General features: G+C 41.0%; 1 protein-coding gene across 19 annotated transcripts in view; it reads left to right on the top strand.

Annotated features, from left to right (window-relative positions):
- Window positions 1-26029, top strand: part of AOPEP (aminopeptidase O (putative)) — a 410457-nt gene that overhangs the window by 53922 nt on the left and 330506 nt on the right. For 14 of the 19 annotated variants that reach the window (XR_010588857.1, XR_010588861.1, XR_010588856.1 and 11 more), the window contains 2 exons: window positions 1431-2383; window positions 13371-13537. Coding sequence is in view for 8 of the 19 variants with exons in the window: in XM_065550416.1 (XP_065406488.1) it covers window positions 1539-2383; window positions 13371-13537 (1012 nt within the window). In the remaining 11 variants the exon portion in view is untranslated. Of the gene's footprint in view, window positions 1-1430; window positions 2384-13370; window positions 13538-13642; window positions 13700-26029 lie in introns of all 19 variants that reach the window. The other 5 variants (XR_010588865.1, XR_010588864.1, XR_010588863.1 and 2 more) reach the window with 1 other exon arrangement.

The following is a 26029-nucleotide window of genomic DNA, read 5'->3' as shown; positions in this document are numbered from 1 at the left end:
ACATACAAATCTCTCTGAGATGTTCTGGACTAGTGAGGTATATAAGGCTGTAAAACAATATCCCAAGGGATGCCTCAACACTTCAGATATTTAAAATAAACTAGACAGATGTTATAGAGAGCATTCCTACATTGGCACAGTATGGGCTAGCTGTCCTAATGATTCCCCACCTTCTCTAATTTCTAATCCCCAAAATGTTTTATGTTTTAGTTCAATTTTTTAAAAGACTGAGTAATAGAGATGTAAAGTAGTAATCTTTTATATGAAAACAAAGCCGACCACCAAATAGATTTTGACAAATAAGACTAGAATGAACACAGAAATGCAAAGCTCATTCTGAGCAATCCTACTCTAGAGAAGCTGCACTAAGAGTTTGAGCTGAGATTTTCAATTTCTTGTATCTAAGGTTTATTACTATATATTCAATAAATGAACAGAAGTAGAACATGCTAGAAAATATTCAGTTACAACAAAGAAAACATCAGTGAGCTAAATGATTTTGTACAATTTGAATGATGTCTCAATCACTATATTGTAAAAACAAAGTATGTATTGGTTCAAAACTTTCATGAAGAACCTCTGTCTTTTATTGCTACAGATGTTGATGCATTTTATGTTTTTCTTCCTTGTATTGGTATTTGCATATTTTCCAGTGAGACGACCTTTTGTTTGCCATAAGAAGGCTATTATCCAGAATGTTAATGGATTTCCAGCTATTAAGATGTAATGATATACCTTGAGTATCTAACTATACATTTGAAAAATCTCCATGAGCAATCTCAGAGGAATACTTAGAATGCACTCCTGGTAAATTGGCTCATTTTCTTGTAATTTACTAGAAGTGCTGATATGAAAGCAGTTGTAATATAAAAAGTACATTAATCCCTGGAGTTACATTGTATATATTAAATTATTACTCTCAAAGTATAAAACATACGAGGCCATTTAGCCTTCTTTCATACTTGTTACTTAGAATCACAGTAGAAAAATAATCACCGTAATTTGAGGCAGGAAATTAGAAATGATATGTTTAGCATCTTTAAAAACAAGATATGCTGTAATAAAGTAAGTTTGATCTTGCATAAAAACTTATATTTTTCAAAGGGTTGCCAGTGAAAAGAAAGTGGCATTAAGGAAGCTGTATCATTAAAGCTCATTTCCTTTAGTTAACAAACTAATATTTTGAGAAATCTGTTCACTTGGACATCTTCTATGATTGTCATATAGATTAGACTGCCTGCTGTTCTAGCTGCCAGATCTTGAAATCTTTTCTTGAGCAATATGCTCACTACCTCAGTATAAACAAAGGAATTCAATATTTGACCATAGAGATTCTAATAATTACAGCACAGTTATTTTTATTAACGTCTAGATACATCCATTTCAGAACACTTGTTTAAAATGTTCTTTGATTGTTTTCCCTTCTACAGAGTAAGAGAGAAGTGGTGGAACTGCAACTCACTACACTAACTTATATGAACCAACAGTTATTTATGCCACTGGGAGGCTGAAAGTCCTGGAAACATGTTGTGTAAGAAATGACAGAGAATTTGCAAAGCTGTTGCCTAGCAAATTGGAAGATGGAGATGGAGCTAGATCCCGCTAAGGATGACCTACCCCTAATGGCCAACACACGCCACATGCTCGTAAAGCATTATGTATTGGACTTAGATGTGGATTTTAAAAGCCAAGTTATTGAAGGCACCATAGTTCTCTTTTTTGAGCCTGGGAGCAGATGCAAAAAAGGAGGCAGTGCTGGGGAAGGAGCGTGCCTTTCACAGTCAGATGAAACATGCAAAATTAGGGCATCTGAACCTTGTCACAGTCCTGTGACAAATGTAAGTGCCCGCTCATCTAAAACAGGATATAATGATTTTGCAGTCTGTGCTAAAGGTGAAAAAGATACTTCTGATAAAAATGGTAACCATAGCAACGGGGAACAGGCTTCTGGGATTTCTAGTTCAAAGAACTGCTGTGACATAGAGAATCATGGGAGTGAAGATTTTTTGCTGGTATTGGACTGCTGTGATTTATCTGTGTTAAAGGTCGAGGAGGTAGATGTTGCTGCTGTGCCAGGTATTGAAAAATTTACAAGGTCTGCCAAGCTAACTGATGCTGAAGAGCTGAGAAATCTTAGGAATCAGATTGTACATGAACTTGTGACTTTACCTGCGGATCGTTGGAGGGAACAGCTATACTATTACACCCGCTGCAGCCAGGCGCCTGGTTGTGGAGAGCTTCTGTTTTCCACTGGCACTTGGAGCTTGATGATAAGGAAAGCAGAGGTTCAAGCACCAAGAGACTTTCCTCATGCGATAAGGATATGGTACAAAACCAAGCCAGAGGGAAGATCAGTTACATGGACCACAGACCAGAGTAGCAGGTATGTAACTATTGGCTCTACAGCTGTACACATGTTCATTTTATACGCAGGGAGAGAAGAATTCAGAGTGATGCATTAAATTGGAGTAACTATGCAAAGAAGATAAACATTCGTTTTCACTGCTTTCTTTTCATCCTTAGTCTGAATTCTACTGGATTACAGTAAAGCAGGTAAACTGAAGGGCAGACAAAACCCTAACAAGATTACATTCCTTAATCCTATATCAAATGATTGCCTTTGTTTAGGTTGCATATTCAGGACTGGAAGTAATGGATTGTGTTGCATGTCGGGTAAGGTGTATGTGTCGGGAGGGGAGGGGTAGAGGGTGGGATGAGGTAGTTGTGGGGGAAGAGAATGTATAAATGAAAGATACTTTTCCTTTAGTATTCTGCGTTATTTTTCCTTCCTAGCATAAGAAACTGATCATATAATATAACAATTGGTATTTGTAATACTGAATAGAATATCTCACAAACTAGCCTTTTGTCATTTATTAATTCTGTACTGAGTTTATAGTTAGAATCTCGTCCTGTTTAGTCTCTCTTAACCAACTTTTAAAATCTCCTTTGTGCATAAAATAAAATACATTGCTGATGGCAGTTAAATTGTGAGTTGCAATTTGAATGGAGATTTGGTTATTATATAGCATTATAAATGTATATGATGCTGTACAGAGCACTTAAAGTTAGGTTACAATCACATGAACTGTAACTTCATTGGATCATGATATTTAAATTGGATTTTAATAGCTTATTGGATTCTTCAGTGGAGATAGTTGAGAAATAACAACAAATCTACTGTGCCATCACGTTTGACGGTGGTAAGGAACCAGGTTCCAGTAAACTCTTGTCACTCTTCCACAAAACAGAAACTGAGCTGTCATTCAGTCTCAGCCACAGTAGTGGAAATTGAGTCACTTCACTGAAGTCAGAATTTGGCCCTCTAATTGTGCATCAATCACTTGGACAATTTTAATATTGAACCTCTACTCAAGCTTTAAGCAAAGAGTGTGTTTGCTCATGTTCATTATTAATCAGTAGATATTTCTGGTCCTGAAGGAATATTCATTTGATGTGGGATCTTTATTCAGTGAGGGCATGCATTTTTTACCATTGTATTGAGTGAAGCACGGGGAGGTTGAGTTGCCTGTAATCATACAAGAGTGTCAGTGGCTCTCTGTCCTTCATTTTAGTTTTTATAACTTTCTGGACACCAGCTGGCATCAGACTTTTTTACAAGATGTTTTTTGGTTGTTATTCCAGGTTAATGTTTTGAACAATTGGGAAATTTTTATAGATTAAATCACTAAGTGCTCTTAGTTTTTAATCTTTTCCCCCCATTTGATTCCTAGGGATAGTACTGCTGTTTTTGCTGCTTATATTAGAAGCAGTCCATGGGAGTTGCACAGAAGTGTGCAGGCTTTTATGCTTCTGTAGAGTGGAAAAGAAAAGACTATGTGGTGATCATTATATCAGAAAGTTTGATGGAAACAGTCTATTGTAGCTTTGATTTCTGTCTCTTGTAGGTTGATTTTTTAATTGCTATATTCCAGAAACTATTTCCTATCACAAGTTTTCAGATCACAGACAGTTACTAGAATCCTTATTTTCAGATGTTGTGAAATGAGATTTACAAATTATACATCTATAAATATAGAGATTAACTCCTTTCCATACCACACAGAAATTTTGTCATTATTTATTTTTTTCTTTCTGTTTTCATTTCAAAAATAAAATCAATTAATAGTATGTGGGGTGGCGGGGAGTGATGTTATAGTGTTTTATTACTTCTACAATGCCACATATGTGCATGATGCTGTATAGGCAGACAAAATGTCAATCCTTTCTCCAAGTAGTTTACAATCTTGGGTTCCAATCTTCCAAAAAATTGCTCAAATGAATATGAAGGAACAGACATTCTGTAGTCATTTCAAATGCAATATCTTCTAGTTTGTTTGTACAATGCTTTGAAGATGTAGTAGTCAATAAATATATCACAATTTTATTTTATTTTTGTAGATACTTCTGTTTCTGTCATGATTCATAAAAATCTATTTAAGCAGTGTGATTAGGATTAGTGGGCTGGATTCAGATGAGTATTTGCGTAAGGAAATTAAATACGGCCATAATGGGTTGCATTCCTTTTTTCCAAAGCAAGGCCTGAACGCATGGAATTTCAGTGATTCACAGTTTAACCCTTTGATACTAGAAAATGCATTAATGCTCACAGTAGGAGCTTACATCCAGCCCCAGGACATTGGGTTTATATGTTAAAAACAGATGCCTTTTCGAGGCTTACTACAAGAGCAATAAATTATGAGGCAAAAAAGAGAAGCAGGCTTGCCTTTTTTTGTTCTTGCCTTTTCCTAGAAGCCTGCAACAGTATCCTTATTAAGATAAAAGTATGTATAAAACAAAAAATCTCTTGAAGTGTGGGAAAGGTGACCAGGGTCCCAATTCAGTGAGGTCTCCCAAACGTTGAGGATGTGAGTAGCCCCGCTGAAGTCAGTGAGACTACTCACGCACTTAACGTTATGCTCAAGTATTTTGTAGATTTAGGACCTATCAAAATGTCATTTTAGGATTCCAGGCTTATTGTTTAAGTAAATTATTCTATATTAAATATACTCAGTTTATGATTTTCACAGCTGCCAGCTTTGCAACTTGGAGTGTGAAAGTCCACACAGGTTCCTTCTGCCTTTACTCATCATCCACTCTAATAAAGAAATTGCAGTTGGAATTTATTTTACAAGTTGGTTGACATATACCTACAACAGAATTCACCTTACTTTCTCAGAGCTGTTCTAGCAATAAAAGAACCTTCCTTTTCATAATAAAGGAGCAAACAGGACTCTGAATACATATAAGTAACATATTTGCTGAGTCAAATGATAGCATTTTAGTCAGTTCTCTGTCTATAATGACCTTTTAAAATAAAACAAGGATATTCAGCATAATCTCTAGAACAGGGGTTCTCAGACTGTGGGTCAGGACCCCAAAGTGGGTCGCAATCCCAGGATTGGCTTAGACTTGCTGGGGCCTGGGGCTAAAGCCAAAGAGTAGAACTGCTTCTTTGCAATGGAAGGCTTTAAAGACACAAACATTATGCGATGCAGGTAGATTGTTAAGTTGGTTGTTGCAGTTGTTCAGATTCATAACAGAAAAGAACTGCTGGCTGGTATTTCCAAAGAGGATGTTTCCAAATATCAGCCCTCTTATGTAACTGTGATATCTGTTGTTTGTCAAGCATACTGGCACATAAAGAAATTCAGTAAGCTTCTCTCAAGAAATATGCATTGGAACATTGTGAGTCCGTCAATTCTAGATACATCTTGTCCATCTCGTCTTTTGGGTTCAGCTTGTGATGTGTTTGCAAACATATTTCTGTCCCTTTGAAAGTGTCTGAATTTTTCATCAAATTAACTTTAAAGTCTGTCTGGATTTTTCAGCACAGGGATAACTAAAACACTTGGGTTTCTTGAACATTTATTAGGAAATATGAAAACAGAAAAGACATTCTGTTTCTTTTCATGACTGCAGCCAAGACCTCTGGTCTTGTGGAAGCTGCAGACAAAGGCCCATGACTATCTTCTGCTCTGCTGGCATTTCCAGCCAAAGGTGTCTGCTCCACTCCTAATTTTAATATTGTAGATACTTGTAAGTAACATATTTCAGCATTTATTATTATTATTATTATTATTATTATTATTATTATTATTAAATAGTCAAGAAGTAGTTTCTGACTGATTAGACATGTGACATTATCATCAGGGTTCCAAGGTAAAACATTACATACCTCCTAACATTTAAAGTTAATAAAGTGAGGGGGTGGGGGGAAAGGAGGCACCAGAGTTGTGGTTTCAAAGCGAGCCTTCCCTGCATTTACCCCACAGAGGCAGCGTTGTGGCTCCTGTCCCATGGGCTGACTGGGCTTGGCCCCTGGTGCGCTGGTCGTAATGCCACTCAGGTTTGGCCCAGTCCCCCTGGTGTGGGGGAGACGTGGGTTGCCAAGCCAGATTTGAGTGGAGCTGCAACTGTGTGTGCCAGGGGCCAGGTTTCAAGGCCTGGGTTGAGGAGCTGAGCCCAGTCAGGCCTGCAGGACAAGAGTGGCTTCAACTGGGTCAGGGTATTTTGTAGGTCAAAGCGAGTTGGTCCCACAGAACCCAGGACTGTTGAGAGGTCTTTATATGGAGGCAGTGCGCACTCAGAACTATAACCATGTTTTGGGGCAGTCTGTCTATAGCAGAGGTTCCCAAACTTATTTGGCCTACCGCCCCCTTTTCAGAAAAAAAATTACTCAGCGCCCCCCTTTTCAGAAAAAAAATTACTCAGCGCCCCCCTGGAAATCTACCTTCTTTCGGCGAACAAACAGAAAGATGCAGTGACAAATTTGAGTTCTTTTATGTATCTATATTTCTACGTACATCCTACAATATAGTAAAGAAAGATGTGTTATTAGAATATCGCTCACGACATCAGATATACAGTGGTTTTTGCGTAAGACGGCAAAAGACAACCAAACTAAAATACTAATGAAACTAATAAACTGGGTTTTGTTCTTTGCTCAGCATTAGATATATGTATTTGATATTAAATTGTCAAATATCGAACTAAATTTATCAAGAAATAATTCATTTTAAAAATAATCAAAATGCAATTAAAAATCAGTTCATAGTTTTAATTTAGTTTGCCCTTATGTAAATAATTGTTCCTTATTAACACACGCCTTATTTACTAATTAACACAGATGATTCGATTGATATAAATAAATGTTAATAGTTAACAGTTTTTTTACGATTTCATTCCCCTGTTTTCATTAATATTGTAATAAAAAATGACAAATATATTGACTGTACACTTCAAATAGTACTGTACCGACACAAGCCTGCTACGATTTTATTATTAGTAAGCACTAGAGACACAGAAACGTACGGTAGATATGTAAGAAAATATATAAAAATACTCATGTGTAAATTGCTGTTTTATTGAAACAACAATAATACAATTTGCTTTGTATGTGATCCGTAACCCGTAAAGATCTAAGGTATCGAATATGAATAAAAATTTTTAAATACTTATTGCACTATTGTTAACTGCTTTTTACATAGTTCAGAAACAATCTAAATTAGATTTCATACATGTCGCCTATTTATAGTATCGTATTGTAAACAAGTCATTACACGCACATATTCCTGCCGATGCATGCTGGACTTCCCGATAATGCGTGACACGCTTGTCTGCCAACACTTGCTTGTTAAGAGCTGTTGGCGGACTTGACACCTGATCGGTTATAATTTGTGAATTTATTTGGAAAATAAAGTAATCACTACAACTTTTCATCTGTTACACAACAGATGAAACATATACAAACGTTTTTTCAAAATTTTCTTATATTCTCTTCTTTCTTTATGCTTCCACCACCCCCTTATTTTTATTCAACGCCCCCCAATTGCACCCGAAGCTACTACTGCCCTCCTGGATCGTTCCAGTGCCCTCCCAGGGGGCGGTATCGCCCACTTTGGGAACCTCTGGTCTATAGAATCAAGCAGACAGTATTTCATTGGTTTGCATTCACAGCCAGAAAAGAGGATAGAAATGTAATCATTATTAAAAAAGAAAACTCAAATTCTGAAGACACTGAGAGGCTACCATATGGCTGCAGGAATCACTTTGTGGGTTGTGCCCCAAATAAGAAATAGCTCTTTTCCATCATTCAGTTAGACATTATCATGGTTATAGGCCAGGCTTGGAACAACACTCTGAGTAGACTTAAAAAATCCAAGAAGGGATATACTGATTCAGATAAAATGAGAGCCAACCCAAACCATGAACCAAAACATTTTGAAAGTTTGGATTGGTTCTGTAAGATATTCCTCCCTACTGGGTCCAAAGTCTGTTTTGTGTCTAATGTGTTTTTGATGATAGCCCTCAAAATCCAATATGAGCCGCAGCATATCTGGCAGTTGCTTATTGGGTAGGTTGCTGTCTTCAAATCTATCTAATCTAGCTAAGTGTTCATTGTCTGGATCTGCCCATTGTGGATTTTCTGAAAAGGGAGACGCGTTCAGCCACTCAGCTGTTTGTTCCCAAAGAAAGAAGGGGAAGAGGAAGAGATAAGATGGAGTTGGGGAGAGGAAGAAGGAACAAATTAGATTAGAAAGTTCTCTAATATAATTTTACTTGATCTGATACTGTGCTGAGGGTTTTAGGTAATATTAGGTTTTAGTATTTTGGTAATATTTTTGATAATGTTTTCTATGCAAATATTGGGGACATAAAAATATTGAAAAATATTTTGAAATTGACCCATTTTTCATTTTTTAACCACTTTGAAACTAAAACAACGTCAGAAATTTTTTCATGAAAATAGGTTTTCACTTTTTGGACATCTCTAGCTAGAATAATTTCCCACTCATTACCGCAAAAAAGGGAATGCAATTATCAGGGTAGCCTTGCACACAAGCAAGATTAGTGACTGGATAGAATCCCAGAGTCTAAGCAACTCTCAGACTGATTCCCACCACAATCGCCACCGCTCACTCACTTCTGGAAGCAGAATCGAGTGGGTTGCAGCTCATGTCCTATATTCCAAGCTATCCAAACACATAGCAGCTTGAAGCTCTAGCAATCATAAAGTTGGCCATTGTGGGTCACCCAATACATATTTATTTTATTATCTCCTTTTCAAACCTTAGGCCCTTTACATTTTGCTGGGACCTTTAGGCACCTGTCTTTCCATAGAGACTCTGTCTCTGTGGAAACACCACGGTAGGAGCCACAGAGAACTGGACTGCCTAACTGCTTATCTCTCTTCTGTTCTCTAACTCCCCCTCTATATAAATGTCTGAGGCCACCCATGTAAGGAATTATGAAGAAAAAGAGTGGCCAAGTGTGGGGGTGACTTGAAAATATTATGGCTACGAGAACTCTAAGAGGGAGAAGACACTATGCTAAGAGAGGAAGGAGAGAGATACAGAGAGGATGGTGAGCTGGGGAGGAGGACAGAAAGGAGGAGAATTGCCATGTCTCTCACTAGCTGTGGTAATGGTAATTTAAAAAAATCGGTGTCTGATAATAGCCGTCTGGAACTGATGTTATTTAACATAGACACCATGTGACATATTCTGTGTAGATAGCAGTTCCCTGATGCTGTAAGGGAAGTACAAAACCATCATTTCAGGTCGAAATTCTGTATTTCTGGTCCACTCATCTGCTGGTATTGAGCAGCCCTGACCTAAAGTGGGGAATACTGCCAACTTCAAGATACGCTGTAATTGTGTAGCACCATCGCACTGCTGACATTTTAACACGTCTCTAGTGTATATTAAGTATGGAAAAATAAATAGCAAAGAAAGTAATACGTGATTCAGAGGAATAGAAGGAACCCAATAATGTTTGATTTTGTTTTTCAAAAAATGTGGAACAAACAAGTTAAAAATTTCATTGAAAGAAGAAAAAATATTTTTGAGTAAATCATGGCAAAGTTTTCCTTTTTGCAAATCTTCTAAACTCTTCCCTCTCTGACAGAATGAGACAGTTCAGTGTTAGTTGACACCTCAGCTAGTGCCAACCTGTCAATCAGCTAATCTCCAGGTGATCATGTCATGAATATATGAATATCTAACTAGAAGCTGATGTAATTGTTGTTCTGACGTTCCTGCTCAAACTTTAATAGGGCTCTGTATGATCTGTTGCTATTTTCATGGCAGACTTTGACATATCTGAAGAAGTTTGGTTTAGGAATGATAAGTAAATCAGTATATCCTGGGCCATCCATGGGTGGTGTGGGGCCCGGGACAAATCAGCCTCCCCACTAGTCTCCTTGCCGTCCGTCCGGTGTGCACCCCCTGTCCGCCCGACCACTGCTCTCCTCCTCCTCGCCATCCATCCGCCCACGTGCCTCACTCCCCTCCCACCTGCCGCTCGCCTCCCCATTCGCCTCCTCACCCCGCTCGCTTCCCACCTCACCTTGCCACTCATCTCCTCACCTGAATATTGGGACAAATCACGTCCCGATCATACATCAGCTGGGACGTGGGACAAAGGGCTAAATATTGGAACAGTCCCAATTTTATCGAAGTGCAGGGCCCCCCAAAGTGCAGGGCCCGAGGCAGTTGCCCCCGATTCGCCCTACCCAAGGGACAGCTCTGAGTATATCTGAACAAAAATAGCATAAAAAAAGCTATGGAAAAAATGGAAACCCTGGATTTACCAAATATTATAACAATTCTCTAACTTTTCGACTTTCCTTTGTATGTGGGATATAATTGTATGTAATTATCACTATATTTATGTGCCAATTTAATATATAAAATACTTTAAAAATGAAGGTAAAGGTATTTGAAAATTAGAAACTGCACATGCACAATATGCTATTTTGTATTTATTTTCCATATTAGTAGCACAGGACTGGGAGCCTGGAGATTAGGTTCTAATCCAAGTTCTACCACTGACCTGCTGTTTGACCTTGTACAAGCCACTTTACTTCTCTGTCCCTCTATTTTTTTTCTCCCATCCTTTGTTTGTTTTGTGTATTTAGATTATAAGCTCTTTGGTGCAGAGATTGACTCTTACTATGTGTTTTTACCATGCCTAGGGGCACAATGGGGCCCCAATTTTGGTTGGGATCTCTGAGCACCAACCTAATATGTTAATTATTATTAATAATAATAATAATAATGTAAATGTACCAAATTACAGAGCTCCGTATATTAACGAGTAGAGAATAGGCTGATATTCAGATGATACTGGAATTCAGATGTCCTAATATCTGTGTGACATTTGGACGTTTGGAATATGAGTATAGGGCCAGATTCTGGGGTCTAGGCTTTGTGTTCTCAGTACAGCCTATGCGTATGTGTGGCACAAAAGTGGGGGTAAGATCCCAGGCTTTAAGCTGCTGGGTGCCAGTCTGGTACCCCAGCGTAAAGGATAGTAGCTTTCAACTGCTGTATGTTATGCCAATTGCCTGTGGGCCCAAGGGGTTTTTCAGCAGCTGGGGTTCACCACCATATAGGAACACACATGTTATGCTGACTACCTGTGGGCCTAAGCGGCTGTTTTGGCAGCTGGGATTTGCCAGCAGGTAGGCACCCCCTGACCTTCTTTTTGCAAGAGGTTGAGAGTGTGTGTTTGCAGAGAAGCCACTACAGTGGTGCTATACCACTCAAGGAGTTCCTCATGCTGGGAAATCCTCCAAGGCCAGGTTTGAGGCTGGTTTAGACCATTGGAGCAGAGCAAAACAGTCTTAGCGGGGCCAAGGCTCTGGCTAAAAATCTGAATATCAGCATCACCTTTCTCATAGGAATTATTTCCTGGAGTACCTGGGCTCTCCTCCTACAATCCTGTGGTTTTTGTGTGGTTTCCATGTACCAGGAACCATCCTCTACTCCTTCTCTTTCCCCTTTGCCCACAGATGCTATAGGGCTACTAGTTAGTCTTCTATTTCCTTCCTAGATTTTTAGGTTGCAAAGGGTATATTCTAGGGAGTAAGTGACCTGCCTACTTTTCCACCACACCTCTCTTTCTCATCTAAAACGTTCTTGCTCCCATTGTTGTGCACTGTTCCTTTTTCTGTGGCAGAGTCCCATTGTTTTCTAGTGGATGCCTGGTTGCCAAGGGATGTAACCTTCAGCGATTCACCCCAGAGTGATGTGAATTTGAGGAAGTTTGTAAAGCCTACTTGCCTTTTATCCTCATGTGCGCCTGATGTTTCTGGAGGGTGATTGTGGATTAGGGGATTAGGGCTAGTGACTGTGCTCCCTAGAAATGTAGGACAAAGAGTGGGTCTGCTGCTGCCCCAAACGTTAGAAGAAAATGGGAGTAAAAGGCCAGTAGGCTGTAAAAACTTCCTGAATAATTCACTTTGGGGTTTGTTCCCTTAGGTTAGATCCCTTAGTAACTCAGGATCTAGTAGGCCTTATGTCCTTCAAAAAGAAACACCACACATTTGACAAAAAGACCAGTGGTAGCCTCAGAAAATCTTTCATCTATACTACCACACATCTGACAGTTTCTGTTCACTCCCTCTGTGCAGTAAGGGCTTGGCTTTTGGGAAAGAATTCAATTAATGAAATTCAGTGTATTGAGGTACTACAGTGGCCACTGCAAAAGGTGCTGCATCCTTGCAAACTAACAGCCACCTTTCTACGGGATTTGGTCACTTTTCAAATTATGACATAGATAGCTGACTCCGATATTGCCAGTCTCAAGCATTCAAAAATTACGTGTTAGGCCTCCAAAGCGATGAGATTTGCTTAAAAAGCATGAGATTTAAAAAACATGGGTTCTTTTATTTCTAGAACACTTTAGTTTAGTGCACACTTCGATCACATTTTCAAGCTTTTCTCTGCAATTATGAGGTTTGTAAATGTACTTTTTATTTTTTTTTGTAGTTGAAAACCGAGATTGTCACATAGTTATTTGATTCTAGTAGTTGGTGCTTAAAGAAAAACACCAGGGATTGTGAGACTCATGATAAAATAGCGAGAGTTGGCAACAGTGTATTCATTCTAAAATACTCATATTGGTCACTTGGGTTCACAATTCCCAGTGGCTGGAGAATTATTGCCTGAGGTCCAAAGGTCATGGCATGAGCAAGGGAGCAGAAAGGATGGGAATGTCTATGCCATTTTTTTTCTCTGTTGCCTCTTATAAATTAATCTGTTAGGATGGATAACAGCAAAACTTCAAGGTTTGGTATCTTGGTTCATATAATGTTAGGTTGAAAACCAGGGCTTTGGAGCGGAGCCTGGAGCTGAAGCGCGGAGCAGCTCCGGATCATAGAGCTGCAGGTTTTTACCTGGAGCTGGAGCGGAGCCGGAGCACAGCTCCAAAGCCCTGGTTGAAACCGATAATGAGATCTTGAAAACCAGTAAGTAAGTTTGAATTTCTTTTTATAATGGCAAGTTCTACTCAGTCTTCACTATTTCATGTTTTAGAATAACAGTGATGTCACTCTTGTTTTTGTCTTTTCCCCCTTCCTATAGGCCATGTGTTTATACGATGGGGTCTCCAATAAACAACAGGGCCCTTTTTCCATGTCAGGAGCCACCGGTTGCCATGTCAACATGGCAAACCACAGTCCGAACAGCTTCTTGCTTTGTTGTCTTAATGAGTGGTGAAAATTCAGCAGAACCAGCACAACTTCAAGAAGGTGCAGTATATATATTCTTAATCATGTGTTGTACAAAATGATGCTAGCAAAGTGCCAGAAAGTAGTTTACAAAAATGGGTGCACATTATTATCTCCATTTTACAGAGAGGGAAATTAAGGTACAGGGAGGCCAAGTGACCTGCCCGAGGCCATGCAGCTGGTGTGAGTACTTATGTGTTCTAACTTCTCATCTGGTACCTCATCCACTGGAATATATTGGCATCTGTTTTTTTCAGGTATAAACTTCACACAGCTCACTAACTGGCTTAGTTTCAATCAATCTACAGCTAAATATTTGGCAGATCAGCCCACAGACTGCTGAAGGCATTGATAACAGGATATAGACTTTTGGTTTGAGGTTGCCAGTTCAGTTTAGGGAGGCTGGCAGTGACTGAGGATCGTTACCCATATCGTAGCTGCTGGGTGAACAATGTGAAATGAGTTGATGATCTCAGTTTGGTGCCAACTGTCCAGGAAAGATCTTTATTTCCACTTCTTTTGGGACCAGAGCAGTGGCTCCCAGTGCTCACTACTGCCTGCCTGCTTAGAGTTGTGCAAGCTATGGTCTGAGTGCTGTCTTCCCTTTGTTTTTTGCTGTACTTCTTCATCACAGCCTCCATGCACAGCGTGAAGGGAAAAGCAAATGTAAGGTGGTGCCATGCGTGACTGCACCGAGCTCATTTCCCAGGGTTAGTACTGAGCTCTCTTTGCAGATGCCAATGGTCAGTATTTTCAAATTAATCGTGATTAATCGCGCCATTAAAAAAAGTAATCACGATTAATTGCGCTGTTAAACAATAATAGAATACCATATATTTCAATATTTTCGGATGGTTTCTACATTTCTAAATATATTGATTTCAATTACAACGCAGAGTACAAAGTGTATAGTGCTTACTTTATATTTATTTTTGTTTACAAATATTTGCACTGTAAAAAACAAAAGAAATAGTATTTTTCAATTCACCTAATACAAGTACCGTAGTGCAATCTCTTTATCATAAAAGTTGAACTTACAAATGTAGAATTATGTACAAAGAATAACTGCATTCAAAAATAAAAATGCAAAACTGTAGAGCCTACAAGTCCACTCAGTTCTACTTCAGCCAATCGCTCAGACAAACAAGTTTGGTTACACTTTGCAGGAGATAATGCTGCCCGCTTCTTGTTTACAATGTTACTTGAAAGTGAGAACAGGAGATGAGATTGCATGGCATGTTGTAGCTGGCATCGCAAGATATTTATGTGCCAGATGTGCTAAAGATTCATATGTCCCTTCGTGCTTCAACCACCATTCCAGAGGATATGTATCCATGCTGATAATGGGTTCTGCTCGATAACGATCCAAAGCAGAGCAGAGTGACGTAGGTTCATTTTCATCATCTGAGTCAGATGCCGCCAGCAGAAGGTTGATTTTCTTTTTCGGTGGTTCGGATTCTGTAGTTTCTGTTTCTGTAGTGTTGCTCTTTTAAGACTTCTGAAAGCATGCTCCACACCTCGTCCCTCTCAGATTTTGGAAGGCACTTCAGATTCTTAAACCTTGGGTCAAGTGCTGTAGCTATTTTTAGAAATCTCACATTGGTACCTTTTTTGTGTTATGTCAAATCTACTGTGAAAGTGTTCTTAAAACGAACATACACTGGATCATCATCCGAGCCTGCTATAACATGAAATATATGGCAGAATGCGAGTAAAGCAGAACTGGAGACATACAATTCTCCTCCAAGGAGTTCAATCACAAATTTAATTAACGCATTATTTTTTTAACGAGCATCATTAGCATGGAAGCATGTCATCTGGAATTGTGGCTGAAGCATGAAGGGGCATACAAATGGTTAGCATATCTGTCACATAAATACCTTTCAGTGCCGGCTACAGAAGTCCCATGCGAATGCCTTTCTCACTTTCAGGTGACGTTGTAAGTAAGAAGCAGGCAGCAGTATCTGTTGCAAATGTAAACAAACTTGTTTGTCTTAGCGATTGGCTGAACAAGAAGTAGGACTGAGTGGACTTGCAGGCACTAAAGTTTTGTTTTTGAGTGCAGTTATGTAACAAAAAAAATCTACATTTGTAAGTTACCTTTTCACTATAAAGCGATTGCACTAAAGTACAAGTGTATGAGGTGAATTGAAAAATACTATTTCTTTTGTTTATCATTTTTACAGTGCAAATATTTGTAACAGAAATAATAATATAAAGTGAGCAGTGTACACTTCGTATTCTGTGTTTAATTGAAATCAATATATTTGAAAATGTAGAAAAACATTCAAAAATATTTAATAAATTTCAACTTGAATTCTGTTTTTTTTTTTAAATATATGGAGATATACCTATCTCATAGAGCTGGAAGGGACCCTGAAAGGTCATCAAGTCCAGCCCCCTGCCTTCACTAGCAAGGCCAAGTAATGATTTTGCCCCAGATCCCTAAGTGACCTGCTCAAGGATTGAACTCACAACCCTGGGTTTAACAGGCTAATGCTCAAAGCATTGAGCTATCCCATTCCCCCTCAATATGCCTGCCTGCCTGCCTGCCTGCCCGCCCGCCCGCCTGAATGTTGTTTAACAGTGCAATTAAAACTGTGATTAATCGCAGTTAACTCATGCGATTAACTAAAAAAAAATTAATCTACTGCCCTAGTAAATACCACTTATAGGATTGAAGAAGCATTTTGATTTGCATATAGACAATCTAAAATCTTTAATAGCCATTACATTTAGCTGGATATACTTTCTTTTTTTAAAAATGGTTAAGTTTAAGTGAGTAACAGACAACAAGAAAAGCAACGGACATAATATAGCAACATTTTTTTAAAGGAAGACCTGTGCTCTCAGGTGCATACCTTCATTTGTATATGTACAATTTTTATGGTTGCATACAGAGGCTAGCTGATTGTGTATGCAAATGGATAGTTTCCTGAGTAGAGTTTTGGAAACTGCATATGCAAAAGTGTGCACACAGTTGAGCACACATTTTTTGCAGGCCTCCTTTTTGAAAAGTATGGCCCATACTATTATCATTTAGAAATACAGATGGGACAGTTGAGTTTATCATACAACAATAATCATAAATCTCCCAATATGTTGCATATTCAGGCATACATACATATTGAGGTATTTTAATAAGATGTGAAAGTGTTTTTGAAAATGGTAATACATACTTTATGAAATGTTTGGAATGGGAAAAGTTTTTCACAAAGTTGATAAATAAATTCCAGATACATTCAAACCGTTCTGTAAGCCTCCCGATCTCTAGGTTTTTTTCAGGGGTGTTAGAGACAGTAAGTCTCCAAGTCATTTAGCCTTGGATGGTGGGTGGATTTGTTATTCAACACTTAGCTGCCAACACTGGTTTCTTCCATCCCACATGCATGCAGTACACAAACTTCTTTAATCAAAAAACACATTTAGATCCATTTTGATTTATTTTTGAGAATTTGTATCTTGGGCACATTAGGGCTGCTATGATCCAGGGTTCTATACATTGCTCAGTATTTTTTTCATTTAAAGTAGTAAGATTTCCACACTCCCCTTTCATTCACTTAAATCCATATAGAAAGAATTTAATTCAACATTAGTGTTACTACTGAAAAGAAACATGACCATGGAGAAACACCTACTTTCCCCTTCATAGCTTGCAACCACAGCAGCTTGTTCTGCATTCAAGTCAGATTTCACAAGCTAAGCAGGGTTAGGTCAGTTCAGTATTTGAGTTGGAGATCTCCGACATGCATCTGATACAAGTGCTGCAGCCAGTGCTGTTGCTGATTTATCTGAGTATTGAACTAATACTCCAGCACTCTGGTGCTTGGGGCACTCTGCTACTCTGTCTTCCAAATGAGATGTGAAATCAAGATGCTGACCACTAGAAGTCACTAAAAATGTCTTGGAACTTTTCTGATGGGCAAGGCTCTTAATCCTAATTTCCCAGACAAATAATAGTTTGGGTAACTACATTTTGTTTTGCTGTAGCTTTGCATCTATGCTACACCTCTACCCTGATATAATGTGGCCCGATATAACATAAATTCGGATATAACACGGTAAAGCAGTGCTCCGGGGGGGCGGGGCTGCACACTCCAGCGGATCAAAGCAAGTTTGATATAACGCGGTAAGATTTTTTTGGCTCCCGAGGACAGCGTTATATCGGGGTAGAGGTGTATTTTTCACTTTCTTTCTGAAAGTGTTGTGTAATGATTTTATGCATTACTAAACATAATAGTGTTTCCCATTAGAGGTGGCTGAATTTCAGTGGTGGATGAAGTAATCCCGTGTGTGTGTGTGTGTGTGTGTGTGTGTGTGTGTATAATATGTATCTCAGTTTGTATTTAAAACACAAAAGAATTATTTGAGGTGAAAAGTGCTATATAAATATAAGAAAATATACCTTTTTATTAGGTCAGACGATAAGATATACTGACACTTGTGTTTATTTTAGTTATGTACGCATTGGTACTCAGAATTGTTTTTATAACCATTTCAAAGACAATTAATATGCATGAAGAAACTTAGTCATTATCTCATAGTTGTTATTTGAAATACAAAAAATAAATTGCTTTTTAAAATTTTATTTTCCCACACTTATAGATTGCACTTTTCCAGCCGTTTTTAACTGAGTCCTAAATAGATAAAACTGGATATTTTCTAATTCACATGTTATTTAATAGGTGCTGTTCCTCCATTTTCTGCAGGAAACACCAGCTATTTTCCTTGTCCTGCCAGTGAGTCCTCACATAGCACAGAAATGTTTCAGTGATGTGGAGCGTTACTTGCACTATAAGGAGGAAGCCCTATGCTGAGTTCATTGCATTACTTTCCCTTTCCCTATAGGTGGTGCTGTTTCCAAGAGAGTCACATGAAGGCACTGGAGTGAGAGAGAGGAGAGCAAGAAAAGGAACCAGGAGAAGGGGAAACACTGAGGATAAGGGAGGGGAGGAAAGATAAGGGAGAAGAAGAAACCAAGCGATGGGAAAAGAGGGGAGACAGAGGAATTGGGAGGGACAAAAAGAAAAAAATTAGAACAGGTGACAGACATTCAAAAAGAGGAAGAAAATGGGAAAGTGTGTGTGGGCGGGGGAGACAGAGAAAACATGAGAAACAAATGATCTCTCCTACCAGTAACAGCTGCTCATGTTGGTTACTGGCAGGAAGCATTACCTGCATAAAGGCCAATTCAGTCATCAGGAAACGTCAGGAACCACAATGGTGAAACCTCATTCACCTCACAGTATGCTCTGAGACTTCTTGTCAATTCAGTATATTCTGGGCTGCAAATACATGAGACCCCTAACAGCCTTGTGAGCAGTGGACTGGGGTTCAGCAGCATCTATAAGCACAATAGGAGCCTCAGGGTGGAGTTATGGGGATGTCCAGTGCATGCATGGTCTCTACAAAACCTGCACAAAGAAAGGGCATGTGGGATAAGGGAGAATAAGGTGTTGAATTTTGTAAATATGAATCTATAGGTGTTTGAAAGTTCATGTGAAGAGAGAAACAAGTTTATTTCTGCCTTTCAGTCCCATTTTGGTGCTTGTTTTGAAGGCCCCTGCCCTCTTTCAGGACTCGCTGATAATCTTCTAGCTTTGTGACGTTTGTTGGCCCTCAGATTGTGTGACCCACTCTGAAATCCCCTCTTGATGTGGAGGGTGGTAGAATAAAACTACAGAAGTTAAAGCTCTTGAGACTCCAGTATATGCAGAATACTGCTACCCATCTCCTCTCACGTAAGAAGCAACATAAACATATCACCACCACATTAGATTGCTAAGCTGTCTCCCCTTTCATTTCAGTATTCTGTTTAAATTGCCTTCTTTTTTTAAAAACACTTCACTTACTCCAGTCTACCTCACTGAATTTGTCTCTCACTATGCTCCTCTCCCTCCCTCTGTTTTGTCTATCACTGGCCTTTTCTCTTTCCTGTTAGGAAATCTCCTCACTGTTGTGAGAGCCTTCTCCTTTATAGGAGAAGGAGCCTTCACCCCCTGCCATCTGGAACAGTTTTCTATCTCCACGCCTCATTGACTCTCAGTCTTGTTTCAAAACTCAGCTGAAAACACATAGACTCATAGACTCATAGACTTTAAGGTCAGAAGGGACCACTATGATCATCTGGTCTGACCCCCTGCACGCTGCAGGCCATAAAACCATCCCCGCCCCTTCCCTGGACTCTGCTGCTGAAGTCCCCAATCCTGTTATTAGTGACCTCAATCGGCAGAGACCCTCCTGCTAGAGATCCCTGCCCCATGCTGCGGAGGAAGGCGAAAAACCTCCAGAGGCTCAGCCAATCTGCCCTGGAGGAAAATTCCTTCCCGACCCCAAATATGGCGATCAGTAAGACCCCGAGCATATAGGCAAGAGTCTCCATCCTGTCCCCTTTTAGCCATTATGCTATTTACCTACCATTGCTTGGTTTTCCTTGACAACTATGTTTTACCATTAAACCATTCCCTCCATAAACTTATCTAACTTAATCTTAAAGCCAGACAAGTCCCTCGCCCCCACCGTTTCCCTCGGAAGGCCGTTCCAATATTTCACCCCTCTGACGGTCAGAAACCTTCGTCTAATTTCAAGCCTGAACTTCCCCACGGCCAGTTTATATCCATTCGTTCTCGTATCCACGTTAGTACTAAGCTGGAATAATTCATCTCCCTCCCTTGTATTAATCCCTCTAATATATTTAAAGATAGCAATCATATCCCCCCTCAGCCTTCGCTTGGTCAGACTAAACAACCCAAGCTCCTCTAGTCTCCTTTCATACGACAGGTTTTCCATTCCTCTGATCATCCTAGTGGCCCTTCTCTGCACCCGTTCCAGTTTGAGTTCATCTTTTTTAAACATGGGAGACCAGAACTGCACACAGTACTCCAAATGAGGTCTCACCAGCGCCTTGTACAACGGAAGCAGGACCTCCTTATCCCGACTAGATATACCTCGCCTAATGCATCCCAAGACAGCATTGGCTTTTTTCACCGCCACGTCACACTGTCGACTCATAGTCATCCTGCGGTCTACAAGGACCCCTAGGTCCTTCTCCTCTTCCGTTACTTCTAACCAATGCGTCCCCATCTTGTAACTAAAATTGTTATTGGTCATCCCCAAATGCATCACCTTACACTTTTCACTATTAAATTTCATCCTATTTCTGACACTCCAATTCACCAGCTCATTCAAGTCTCCCTGCAGGATATCCCTATCCTCTTCCGAATTTACAACGCCTCCCACCTTCGTATCATCCGCAAACTTTACCAGCCTACTCCTGCAATCGGTTCCGAGGTCAGTTATAAATAGATTAAATAAAATGGGTCCCAAAACCGAACCTTGGGGAACTCCACTGGTAACCTCCCTCCAACCCGACAGTTCACCCTTCAATACGACCCGCTGCATTCTCCCCATTAACCAATTCCTTATCCATCTCTGGATTTTCAAATCGATCCCCATGTTTTTCAGTTTAACCAATAATTCCTCATGGGGTACAGTATCAAACGCTTTACTGAAATCCAGGTATATTAGGTCCACCGCATTTCCCTTATCTAATAAATCCGTTACCTTCTCAAAGAAGGAGATCAGATTCGTTTGGCACGATCTGCCCTTCGTAAAACCATGTTGTAAATTATCGCAATTGCCACTACCCTCCAGGTCCTCAACTAATTTCTCCTTCAAAATTTTCTCTAACACCTTGCACACTACAGATGTTAAACTAACAGGCCTGTAGTTACCTGGATCACTTTTTTTCCCTTTTTTGAAAATAGGAACCACATTAGCTATTCTCCAGTCTAACGGGACCACCCCCGAGTTTACAGATTCATTAAATATTATTGCTAACGGGCCTGCTATTTCCCGCGCCAATTCCTTCAATATTCTCGGATGAAGATCGTCCGGTCCTCCCGACTTAGCCCCATTAAGGCGTTCAAGTTTTGTTTCCACCTCGGATACGGTAATCCCGCATCCCGAACGCCCCTCTGTAATGGTGCTAGTATCCCTAATCCCTTCATTGGCCTCATTAAACACCGACGCAAAATATTCATTGAGATATTGCGCCATGCCTAGATTGTCTTTAATCTCCTCTCCGGCAATAGTCTTCAGCGGTCCCACTTCTTCTTTCTTTGCTTTCTTCCTGTTTATGTGGCTGTAAAACCTCTTACTATTGCTTTTAATTCCCCTCGCTAGGTCCAATTCTACACGGCCTTTGGCCTTTCTCACTCTATCTCTACATTCTCTGACTTCACTTTGGTACATTTCCTTACTGATCCCTCCCCTCTTCCACTCTTTGTACGCTTTCTGTTTTTTCCTAATCGCCCCTTTGAGTCGGTCGCTCATCCAGCTCGGTCTAAATCTCTTGCTTGGTAATCTTTTTCCCTTTTTGGGAATACAGGCCTCCGACAGCTCATGCATCTTTAACTTAAAGTAATCCCAGGCTTCTTCTGCCTTTAAATCCATTAATACGTTTGCCCAATCCACTTCCCTTACCAGTCCCCTTAATTTGTTAAAATTGGCCTTTTTAAAATTATAAACCCTAGTCTTTGACTTAATTCTGTTACTCCTTCCCTGTATTTTAAACCGAATTAGCTCATGATCACTGGAGCCCAAATTGTCCCCTACTACCACTTCCTCAACGAGGTCCTCACTACTTACCAGAATCAAATCTAAAATGGCCTCCCCCCTCGTCGGTTCAGCTACCACTTGATGGAGGAATTGATCATCAAGCACATCTAGGAACATCTGAGCCCTATTATTGCTACTAGCGTTTGTTCCCCAATCTATTTCTGGGAAATTAAAGTCCCCCATAATTACACAGTTTCTATTGCTAATTACTTCTCTAAGCACATTAAATAGTTCCTTATCCATATCCTGGGTCGATCCCGGCGGTCTATAGCACACTCCAAGCACTATCCCCGGAGAGGCTCTAGAAGTCCTATTACCCATTGTAAGTATTGCCCAGACGGACTCTGAGTTGTCTAATCCATCCACTATTATTTCTTTACAGTTTATTTCACTATTGACATACAATGCCACCCCCCCACCTTTACCTCTGTTCCGGTCTTTCCTAAACAGCACATACCCCTCCATACCTGTGTTCCAGTTGTGACTGTCATTCCACCACGTTTCCGTTATTCCTACGATATCTGGTTTCAGCTCTTGGACCAGGAGCTCCAATTCCTCCATTTTATTACCTAGGCTTCTGGCATTGGTGTATAGACACCCTAATGTATGTCGTTTAGCCCGTCTCCCATTAGCAGCACTATATGTTGCGGGCCTCCTAGTGTCCGTCCCTCCTGTCCTTCCTATGTCCAATCTCATCTCCACAGCTATCTCTCCTCTCATTTTACTCACCTTCTCCATACTGGAATCTGGCGTGGAGATTAACTGTGCATCTCCCAACCGTCTCCCCAAACTTGCTAGTTTAAAGCTCTTTTGATAAGATGAGCCAGCCTCCCTCCCAAAAGTCTATTTCCTTCCCTACTCAGGTGAAGCCCATCCCGCGAGAACAGGTGTCTGTCCCCGAAAGCCTCCCAGTGGCCATACATCCCAAAGCCCTCCTTATAGCACCACTCCCTTAGCCAACTATTTATTCTCACAATCCTATCAGCCCTTTGCTGCCCTTCCCTCGGAACGGGCAGAATCCCACTAAAGATAATCTGAGCCTCTATCTCCTTGAGCGTCTTCCCCAGCCTGGCATAATCTCCCTTGATCCTCTCTAACGAGAACCTAGCCGTATCATTCGTTCCTACATGAAGGATTATCAGGGGGTTCTTACCTGCTCCTTGTAGGATCCTTTTCAATCGCAGGTCCACATCGCGTATCTTTGCGCCCGGTAGACAGCACACCCTTCTGTTCTCCGGGTCCGCCCTGGTCACAGGCCTATCCAATCTCCTCAGTAAAGAGTCTCCAATCACATACACCTGCCGTCGCCTGGCAACAGTGCGATCTAGTAATCTAGTCTCCGATCCCTCTAGTCCTGACCTGTGCCTATTCCTATCTTCCCTTATGCCTTCCTGAATCCTCACGGGGCCCAGAATTGGTGCTGTCTCCATCAAATCCTCCCCCCTCTCTCTTGGACTAGCAGCTCTTCTCTTCTTCCTCACCCTTCCACCTTCAGTCGCCACCTGCTGCCCCTCCACCTCGGTATCCAAACACTCGAACCTATTCCTGAGTTCTATTCCCCCCTCACTGGCCCTTCTTTTCCTTGGCCTGCTTCTCACAGTCACATGCTTCCACCTCCCATGTTCTCCCCCTTCCATTCCCCTCTCACCATCCTCTCCCTCTGCCTCTACCTCCACCATAGGGCATTCTCCTTCAGTCCCCCCTTGCCTGTCCTCCATCAGCTTCTCAAACCCCCGCCTAAACTCCACCAGGGTGTCTACCTGCATCTCCAGCCCCCTAATCTTTTCCTCCAGTAACACTATCAGGCGACACTTCATACACACATACCTGTGTTCCGGCTCCCCTGCTAGGACCATATACATACCACAGCTTCCACATGCAGCCATCTGCATTCTGTCTGCTGCTGCTGCTGCTTGGCTCATGGCTGCTGTAATCTCTGCCCACTGCACCTGTGGACTCAGAGCACACGCCACGCCGCGCCCTCCTGCCTCCCCCCTTACCTCCCCCTGCAAACTCCCTCTCAAACTCCCCTGTTAGCCGCCCTGTTTGCTGCCTCCGGTGCCGCTGCTCACTTTCTCCCATTCCTGTCCTTCGTAATTTCTTTCTTTCTTTGCTGTTGTTTGAGCTGGAAGTTCCATTTATGTGAACATTTTGGAATATTGTTTATGTGACAGATGCTACTCACAGTGAAGTATTGTGTTACACTGCCTCCGGGTCTGCTCTTGTTCCCATTGAAGTCCATGACAAAAGCTCCCATTGGATTCATTGTGGGCAGGCTTGGCCTTCGGTATAGTTTACATTACTGGAGCTCTCAACATCAACCTTTTGAAATAATAAAATAAATGGCACTTCCCTGGATGTCCTCTTCCCATACATGGGCTTGTGCCTGCCATGGCTGGTTTTCAGCTTCCACAGGCTGGGATTTCAAAACATTTTTCCTTTGGCAATAATAATTTATTTCCTTTTCGTTTCTAATTATGTTGTAGTGAACATGGCAGTCTCTGTTCACATATCAATGTTATCTGTGAGGTCAGCAAAGTTCTGTGAATGTTATATGTTTAACCTGTGATTCAGAGCCAACAAGAGCGGCTCATGTCTTTTTCTGTGGTGGGGACTCCCAATCTGGCATTTTGAGTGTGCAAGCATTTAAGGTCAAATCGTGTTCTTTCCTCTGTGGAGGCTCCATTTGCAGTGAGACTGGTGGTGTTCTACTCTACTGACAAGCAGGTGGGGGCAAATTTCCCAGTGGTCATGCAGGGAAGTGCTCATCTGCCTTGTGACACGAAGCCCAGTGGTGGCCTTGCAGCACTATGCAAGGCCCAGAGATACACTATAGCACACTATTTCATCCCTCACCATCCCTGTACAGACATGGGGTTGGGATATTATTATTCATATTTATTACAGCAGTGTCTCTGGGCCAAGCAAGAATGGGACCCCATTGTGCTAGGCACTGTGCAGACACAGAATAGCAGACGGTTCCTGTCCTGAAGTGCTTACAATCTAAATAGACAAGACAGACACAGGGTGAAGGAAGGAAGGATGCACAAGCAGAGTGAAAATGTGATGGTGGCAAATGTCACATTAGTGCCACATTATTTATTTATTTAGGGTGGGTTTACTTAGAAGGGGATAAGAGGATGGAAAGAAAAGGAAAGGTCGGGGAGAAGAGGCTAAGAGGGGTAGGTGTGGAGTGAAGCTGAGGTGAAGAGACTGAGGGAGGGGGAGGGCTAGAACAAACAGCCAGTCAGCATAGGCCAGAGAAAGTCAAGACAAAAGTAGAAAGTTTTCTGAAAATTCAGTGGTCCCTGCTTTGGCTGCTTCTGTTCTTACCATTGGAGTCTCTGCAATTCCCCTCTCCCACTTCCCCAGGCCACAAGGGAGAGGGCACCACTCCTTGTGCTCCCAGCGTGTGTGTGTGTGTGGGTTTCCATGCACAGTTCTGGGTCCAGGAGGGTGCTGTGGAGAGGGTTGGTCCTGGCTAACCCTACTCCCCACTTCTCATTGCCCATTCCTTCCCCCCACCCACCCCCGGTTTGGCTGCTAGTGCTTCTGCTTCTACTGGCTGGAGTCTCTATACCTTGAGGAGGAGAATTGCCTCTTGTATTTGCTAGTATCTGGCCTGGCTACTAGGACCAGGCAATGGCAGATTACTTCCCCTTAGGGTTTTCTTACTTTTCTTTAAAAAATGGTAGGGTTCCAGAGGGGAGGGATAGCTCAGTGGTTTGAGCAATGGCATGCTAAACCCAGGGTTGAGAGTTCAATCCTTGAGGGGGCCACTTAGGGATCTGGGGCAAAATTAGTACTTGGTCCTGCTAGTGAAGGCAGGGGGCTGGACTCAATGACCTTTCAGGGTCCCTTCCAGTTCTAGGAGATAGGTATATCTCCATATAT

The sequence above is a fragment of the Chrysemys picta genome, chromosome 6, assembly GCF_011386835.1.
Source record: "Chrysemys picta bellii isolate R12L10 chromosome 6, ASM1138683v2, whole genome shotgun sequence".
In the NCBI taxonomy this organism is placed as follows: domain Eukaryota; kingdom Metazoa; phylum Chordata; order Testudines; family Emydidae; genus Chrysemys; species Chrysemys picta.
Note: the sequence above shows the minus strand (reverse complement) of the source record. Positions and strands in the feature narration are given on the sequence as shown.